The sequence below is a fragment of the Mus pahari genome, chromosome 14, assembly GCF_900095145.1.
Source record: "Mus pahari chromosome 14, PAHARI_EIJ_v1.1, whole genome shotgun sequence".
NCBI lineage: Eukaryota > Metazoa > Chordata > Mammalia > Rodentia > Muridae > Mus > Mus pahari.
The window spans coordinates 27257266-27265760 of NC_034603.1; the positions used below are offsets into that span (position 1 = coordinate 27257266).

At 49.8% G+C, this 8495-nt stretch overlaps 1 protein-coding gene across 1 annotated transcript in view; it reads right to left on the minus strand.

Annotated features, from left to right (window-relative positions):
* Nucleotides 1-1519: 1519 nt before the first annotated feature.
* The window catches only part of Wnt3a (Wnt family member 3A), a 45961-nt gene continuing 38985 nt past the window's right edge, over nt 1520-8495 (minus strand). Inside the window, exon 4 of the mRNA XM_021211768.1 lies at nt 1520-3571. Within this exon, the coding sequence (XP_021067427.1) occupies nt 3092-3571 (480 nt within the window). The 3' untranslated portion in view covers nt 1520-3091. The remainder of the gene's footprint in view (nt 3572-8495) is intronic.

Here is an 8495-nt window from a genome sequence, read left to right on the forward strand (position 1 = left end):
TAATGATCTTCCTGGTTGTCCTAACCCTCATTCCCCTAAGTCTATAGTGACTATATTTCAGGTCCTTTCCCTTGGTCCTCTAGAGGAGGCCAGCAGGGTTTCCTAGTTCTAAGGTTCATGATGCCATGATGAATCACTACGGCTAAGGGATCTTGGACATCATAAAACACTTCCTAGACTTCTTTTTGTGACCATCTTCTAACTGGCTTTCAAATCACTTGAGTTGGGGTTGGGGCATGAAGGGGACACAGGAGCAATGACTGTGCTCAACTTGGGCTTTTTCTCCCCTGTTTTTTTTTTTTTTTAATTTTTAATTTTTTAAAATTTTTCTATTTTTTGGTTTTTCAAGACAGGGTTTCTCTGTATAGCCCTGGCTGTCCTGGAACTCACTCTGTAGACCAGGCTGGTCTCGAACTCAAGAGATGCGCCTGCCTCTGTCTCCCGAGTGCTGGGATTAAAGGCGTGCACCGCTATGCTCGGCTTCAGCTTGGATTTTGAGAGGTAGGACTGGGCTTGCTGCTCTCAGCTTCGCAGGACATCCTTTGGCCTGGCATGTGGACATCAGGATAGGACTCAGAGGTGGGGACAGTATGGGGATGGACATGGGGGATCAGGGAGAGGAGCAGAGACATGGCTTGCTTGGGCAGATGTGTGGCCTTAAAAGAAGTATGGCTTTGTGAGAGATCTCCAGTCTCACTTCCATGGTGCCCTGACACCTGCCCCATCATTTGGTTTGCCAACAGCATGATTATCCTCGCCTGTCTTGACTGAAGCTCTGGCAGCCCTGTGAAAGCAAGTGGGAAGGGAGCGCGTGGCAGCTCCTGAGGCAAAGACCACCCCCCCCATCCCATTACTTCCTTTGGGCAAGAATCTGAAACATTCCTGGAGACAGGCTCTGAGGACCAAAGTGTGCTTCTAGATCTGTTGACTTTACACATGAAAGGTCAGCAGCAGCAAGCCAGGCCACTGTCCTCAAATACCAAGGGATGCTGGGAAATGGGCTGTGGGAGTGTGAAGTCACAGGGAGGCGGTCTGCTCCACATCTCTTCTGCATCCCTGGTGTGTGAGGCGCCTTGGTTAAGCCTCTCCTTGACTCTTCATCTGCTCACTGGAACTACCAAAGTACCCTAACTCCTGGATGCTTCCTCCGTTCCCATACTTGCTTAAACTTAACCCCACCTGCACCCCTCTATTCAAGCTCTCAAATCGACCTTGTTCCAGATTTCTCTACAGTTGGCCGGCTCTTTTCTTGACTTAGCTATTTCTATTCTCTTTTCTTGGGATTCTGACCCCACATCCCTCTCTGGAGGCTTGTCAACAGTCTCTACTTGGCTCTGGGACCACGGAACTCGGAACTCGGAACTCGAGTTGGACCCACAAGTGATAAGGACAGGGAGGTGTGAATTACCCTTGGGGGTGGGGAGGATCATCAAAGAATTCCATACCAAGCTCCATTAGTATGCACACCTAATGCTTGTTAATAAAAGGGAAAATCTAGAACAAACCACACTTATTTTTCTCTCTCTTTTTACTTTCCCCATTATTTGAAACAAACACACTATAAACTAAAATAATTTCTTTCATAGAAAGAAAAGAAGAAAAAGAAAGAAAGAAATCACTTTTGTCTAAATCCAGTGGTGGGTGGATATAGCAGCATTGAAAATAAAGTTACAAGCGCGATCGCAAAGTTCCAGGCAGAAGACAAGTCAGTCACCACGAATGTGCAGCCTCTCTTCCTCTTCCGTGCTCTGGGCACACTCCTGTGTGGCCACATCCCCTCCCCTGCCTGGAGGGGCGAGGGACGATTCACAGTGGCAGCAATCAGGAAGCTCTGTGGCAGATGGCCTGTATGTAGCACCTCACTTCCAGGTCAGACAGACTAGAGAAGCTCGGGACAGGCTGGTGGCCAACGGATCTGGTGACCATTGCCTCAACAGCAGGCTCTGGGGAACCAGATGGGTCCTGAACATGGTGGCTCCAGGAAACAACCCTGTCTCTGCGGCTTGACTGTGTCCCCATGTCCCCGAAATTCACACAACTCAAAGTGAGGCAACATCTCTGAGGCATTTGGGGCGTGGACATCACGGACCGGATGAGCTGGGTTTCCCGGGAGATCTGAGTATTGAGTTTCAGAGCAGATGCAGGGTATCATAGGAATGTGTCATGGCCCAGGATCCTTCCTAGCAGCCCCCATCCCTTAAGAACCCTCTCTACTCAGGATGGAGTCTGTTCTGCTCCATGGGTGTTCACTCGAACTCTGGGGACTGCAAATCTTCCTTAGGAAAGCTCTGCCAAGGAGACTAGGAAAGCCCCTGCAGAAGGGGTGCAGAGCTTTAAAAGAGGTTCCCGGGCATGGGGTTAGTTAGGTCTTGGTATCCCCCCTGAGTTCTTCTCCATGGCTCATTCTGCCAGGAGATCCTGCTCTGCGCAGATGAGGCTTGCAAGGAAAGGAGCCAGATGGGAGCTGGATGGCCTGCTCAGGGCCTAGGATCGCTCAGGAACTCCTCCCTCCGTGGAGTTCCATCCCATGAGTCTTTAGTGAAGCCTTGCCCCAGTGGAAGGGGGTCTCCAAAAGTTCCACCCACTCGGGGTGAAGTCCCGCCCCCACTGGATCCTCAAGCCCAATAGGGCCCACCCTGAACCACCCTCTCCTGTATCTAGATAGAGCGGTGCCTCTGGGAGGAGGGACCCTAATCTCTCCCCTCCCACCCATCGGTGAACCCCACCTAGTTGAGAGAGTAGCTTACCTGTCTCCATTTGAGCCCTGTCGGGTCAAGAGAGGAGCCCAAGCCATATGAGGTAGGACCTCCGGCCCAAATTGGAATTCCATCCCCAAGTGGAGCCCCACCCTCGGGTAGAAACCCGTATCCCAGACAGGAGCTTCTCCCCTAAAAAGGAACCCAGATCCCAAATAGGAGCCCAGGCTGAAGGCAGAAACCGGGTCCTTAGGTAGGAGACCCTCACAGGTAGGAGCTCTGCCCTCAAGTAAGAACAGAGTCCCCAGGAAAGAGACCCCTCCAAGTAGGAACCCTGCCCCCAGGTAGGAACCTTGCCCCTCAGAATGAACCCTGCTCCCGTGTTAGGAGCCCTCCTACTTGCAGGTGTGCACGTCATAGACGCGTGTGCACTCCTGGCAGCTGACATAGCAGCACCAGTGGAAAACGCAGTGGCATTTCTCCCTCCGTCGCTCAGTGCGCGCGTTATGCCCGCGCCCGCAGCACAACAGGTCGCACCCGTCTATGCCATGCGAGCTCACATTGCAGGTGCGGTCACGCGTCCCGAAGGAGCCGGTTTCGGGGTTCGGCTCGCAGAAGTTGGGCGAGGCCTCGTAGTAGACCAGGTCGCGCTCTGTCGGCACCTTGAAGTACGTGTAACGTGGCCTCAGGGTCTCCACCCAGCCACGAGACTCTCGGTGTTTCTCTACCACCATCTCTGAGGCGCTGTCATACTTGTCCTTGAGGAAATCCCCGATGGTGCGGAAGTCCGGCTGCGACCACCAGCAGGTCTTCACTTCACAGCTGCCAGATAGCCCGTGGCATTTGCACTTGAGGTGCATATGACTGGCGATGGCCTGAGGAAGCAAGCACAGAAGCCTGTGTCTGAACTGGTCCCTAGCAAGGCTCAACCAGGGGGTCTGCTCTTTGCAGGCCATCTGCTCCATAAGCTCCCTCCCCCTCCCAGATTCCTCTCTTTGGACACCTAGTGCTGCTATCTTCTCTATGGTGACCTGGGTCTTCTCTGCCAGATCCAAGCCCTCAGGGGCCTGGGAGCTGCTTTCTCTGCGTGGGCCCAGCTAATTCTCTTTGCAGGAGTGTCTAAGATGGAGTACAGGAAGCAGGGAGCTTCAGGACAGGTTGGGGATGCTGGAGGGACAATGTGGAGAGCAGATGCTACAGTGTGAAGACTAGGAGTCCTGAGCTGGGCTGCTTAGAGTGCGCTCCCTATACTCACAGGGCTGGGATGGACAGCCGCTTTCCCTATGAACAATGGAGACCTTATTCCCTTTAAAGGGAAGAAATAGGTGCTTCAAGAAGTAGGGAATCCCGCCTCCTTTTCTGTAGGGAAATGGGTAGGGACAAGGGGACCCTGTCCATTGCCCTCAGATTCCAAGCCCCCCTCTACCACAGGGACCATCCCAGTTCCCAGTTCCCAGTTCCTCTGCTCCAGACATGTAGCCTCCCCACCCAGGCTGTAAGCATCTGCTCTGGACAGCTCCTGGTGTCTTTCCTCTTTACATTTCAACAAGCACCGTATGTGCAAAGCACACACTGAGTCTTTAAGCCTCAAAGTAGGAAACGCGTTCAGGATACTGCATTCACAATTTCAACATCCACGGCACTACTGAAATAAGCTGGCCATGGGGTTAGCTACTGTTTAGATCTGGCTGTGGCCAAGGTTCTCATACTGGATGCTGGGTCCCAAGTGTGGTAATGCTAACAAGTAGTAGGAACTTGAAGAGATCATCATTGGAAGGGAGGTATATATATCCGTTGGTATTTTATCGCACAAAGCGTCCACCACAATAGACAAAGTACTGCTCCAAAATGACGATTAGGAGGTTTTGAACATTCAAACAGAAAAAAAAAATTCATTTGAGACAGGTTCTCACTATGAAGCCCTGGATGGTCTGGCTAGCCTTGAACTTGTGGCAGTTCTCCTGCCTGTGCCTCCAAGTGCTGGAATGGCAGAGAAGCACCATCATGCCGAGTTGAAATGATTTTTCAGGTGGTAAGGATGCTTCCTAGCCTGATTGGCCACAGTGCATTGTGTTCACATATTGAAAGGACTCACTGCACCCAGTATGTTCCATTACCATGACGGTTAAAACATTTTAAACGGAGGCGGCAAACTATTCGGTTGCTAGAAGTTTCCCTCTCAAGGACCTTGCCTGCTTCCCACCTGCTCTGTAAAACAACTATGAGTCTGAGACATGGGCCATATCCACGTCACTGGCCACTGCCTTCCTACGGTGACAGGTCACTTGTCACAGAATGGACGGAAGGAGGAGAGAATGATGAAAGATCAAGACCAGACGAGCATGCTGGAGCAATGACTGCAAACAATCTCAGTAGCACTAAGACGCTAAGGCTGGGGCACTGAGGGCTGGAGGGGAGTCTGAGCTACACCGTGAGACTGTCTTTCAAAGGACTCCAAGAGTATTTTAACTGTGTATTATTTTTTTTAAAAAAATAAGGTTTTATTTGTCTTATGTATATGAGTACACTGTATCTGTCTTCGGACACAGCAGAAGAGGGCATCGGATAGGCAGTGGATCCCATTACAGATGGTTGTGAGCCACCATGTGGGTGCTGGGAATTGAACTCAGGACCTCTGGAAGATCAGTCAGCATTCTTAACTGCTGAGCCATCTCTCCAACTCCCCAGTGTATTCTTTTTTGTTTTGTTTTTCAAGACGAGGTTTCCCTGTGTAACAGCCCTGGCTGTCTCAGAACTAACTTTGCAGGCCACTGCCCTCTAACTCACTGAGATCCACCTGCCTCTGTCTCGGAGTGCTGGGATGAAAGGCAAGTGCCACCCCCATCCGGCTGTGGGTATCCTTTTGGTATATCTACCTGAGAGCTAGTAACTATCCAAGCAGCTCAGGCTGTGGTTTTCAAGGATTCGTATTGGACAGCATGGGCTTAATGCTCTGATCATTCTGGGTTCAGCCCTGCTTGCACCTCACCTGACTTTCTGCTGCTTCTTTACCCTTTACCCTGGCCCATGGGCATGGTAAAATAACACCATGTCTGGCTTGGCCAGCTAGTCCAGCACCCACATCCCTCTGTCTTGCAGCCAGGCTTTCTGAGAGGAGACACTTGCCATCTCTCCTTTTTCAGTCTCTCTTGGTTTTGTTTTACTTGGTCAAGAATCTCAATAGCCACTGAGAAATAGCCCTGTTAAAACAGGGATTGGGGCCAGTGCTCGTCTGTACGGCTTGTTTCCTGACCACGCAAGGAAGTGCCTTGCAGTATGCGGGCTGTCACAGCACTTGTCTTGCTATGTCTTGATTTTTTTTAAAAAAATATTTATTTATTTATTATATGTAAGAACACTGTAGCTGTCTTTAGACACTCCAGAAGAGGGAGTCAGATCTTGTTAAGGATGGTTATGAGCCACCATGTGGTTGCTGGGATTTGAACTCCGGACCTTCGGAAGAGCAGTTGGGTGCTCTTACCCACTGAGCCATCTCACCAGCCCATGTCTTGATTTTTGAATGGGAGGTATTTTCTGTTGCTTTCTTACCATGAAGTGTGAAAATTATTACTCCCTGTCACCTCCCGCTACACAGCCAAACCCTCCCCGTTCCTGCCCTGAAAACTGTAGCATGATCTCTCCAGGACTCACTGCCCATGGTCCTGGCTGTGTTAGCAGGCTTACTCTAAGGTGACATTTCCTTTCCCACACAACTTTCTGTTATGTGATTAACACACTTGTTATGGGTCAGTCCTGTATTTTCTCCTCTCGAAGCAACCTCTTTAAGACGTCCAATCACCAGGACTGGAGATGAAGCTCAGTTGGTGGAGTCCCTGCCTAGCATGCTGGGCATGAAGGCCTGTCTGGATTGGATCCCCAGCATCTCATAGACTAAGGGTGGTGGTATATGTCTATAATCTCAGCACTTGGGAGGTAGAAGCAAGAGGTTGGAAGATGGCTACATTGAAAATTCAAGTCAGCTTGAAAGACATGAAACCTTGTCTCAAGAAAGAAAAAAAAAAAAAACAAAAATTAAAAAGGGCTGGTAAGGTGGCTCAGTGGGTAAAGGTCTGCCACTAAGCTAGTTACCCGTGTTCCATCCCAGAAAGCAACTTCTGCAGGGCAGTGTGGCACACATCATTAACCCCAGACTCAGGAGGCAGAGGCAGGGGGATCTCTGAGTGTGAGGCCAAACCTGGTCCACAGAGTGAACTCCAGGACAGCCGGGGCTACACGGAGAAGAGAAAGGAAGGAAGGAACAAAGGAAGGAAGGAACAAAGGAAGGAAGAAAAAAAAAGAAAAAACTCTGGAAAGGTGTCCCCTAACTTCTACACACACACACACACACACACACACACACACACACACACACATGCACGCACGTACCTACTTTTCTATTGTAATGGAAAAGCAAATCTTTTCATACTCTAGCTGGGAATAAAATTCTTGGATTAAAATCGTTTTATCACTCAGAATCCCAAAGTGTTGCTCAAATTTCTTCTAGCTTCCAATGATGTCCTTGTTGCTCTCCTCCTCCCACCCCCAACCTTTGCAGGGACATCAAGTCGTCCCTTTGAAGCTTGCAGGGTTTCTTTAGGTTGTGCTCTGAATTTCATAATATATCTTGGGGAAGATGGCTTTCCCCATTTTTGTAGATTAAAAATTTTTTAGGCACGTGTGTGTGTGTGTTAAGGTGTGGCCATGTGCCGGGCAGTGGTAGTGCATGCCTTTAATCCCAGCACTTGAGAGGTAGAGGCAGGGGGGATTTTTGAGTTCGAGGCCAGCCTGGTCTACAGAGTGAGTTTCAGGACAGCCAGGGCTACACAGAGAAACCCTGTCTCGAAAAACCAAAAAAGTGTGGCCATGTGTGCGCAGGCGCCAGAAGAAGGTAGCAGGTATCTTGGAGCTGGAGTTACAGTCAGTTATGAGTCCCTTGGTATAGATGCTGAGAACCAAATGGTGTTCCTCTAAAAAGCACATCAAGAGCTCTTGACCCTAGTCATCTCTCTAGCACTCTGTGCCCATCCTTGCAGTCCTGCCTGTGTGGTCTAAACCCTCAGTTCTAGGGAATCATCCTGTCTTATGTCTTTGTTCGCTTCCTCCTCAGGTCCTCCCTTGTCTCATGTGAACGTAACCTTCCAAACGCCTAATGAAATATTCTTGCTATTATATATTTACATTATTAAATTTGTTTTGTTTTGTGTTTTTGAGACAGTTTCTCTGTGTCGCCCTGGCTGTCCTGGAACTCACTCTGTAGACCAGGCTGGCCTCAAACTCAGAGATCCTGGCTGTCCTAGAACTCTCTAGATAGGCCAGGCTGGCCTTGAACTCAGAAAACCACTAGCCTCTACCTCTGGAGTGCTAAGATTAAAGACCTGCACCACTACCCCCGCACCCCACATTGATTTCTGGAAATTCCTGCAGGTGGGAGGCTGTTGTCATTCCCCAACACACTCACTGTGAAGTGGCCTAACTGCCCTGCTTTAGGGGCCCCCTCTGTTCATTTGGGGAGAGCTGGGTTTTCCAGAGAGAATATGGATAAGAAGGATAAGAGGCTGAAGGATAAGAGCCTTTGAGCTAGTGTTGGGTTTTAGGAAGAGGTCAAAGGTCTGAAGTTCCTTAGGTATGGAAGTTTCACTGGGACAGGACAGCACATCTCTGAATGTCTGCTACGGGGAGGGATAGGCAGGTGACTGGCTCCAGTATCTTTCCTTTCCTTTCCTTTCCTTTCCTTTCCTTTCCTTTCCTTTCCTTTCCTTTCCTTTCCTTTCCTTTCCTTTCCTTTCCTTTCCTTTCCTT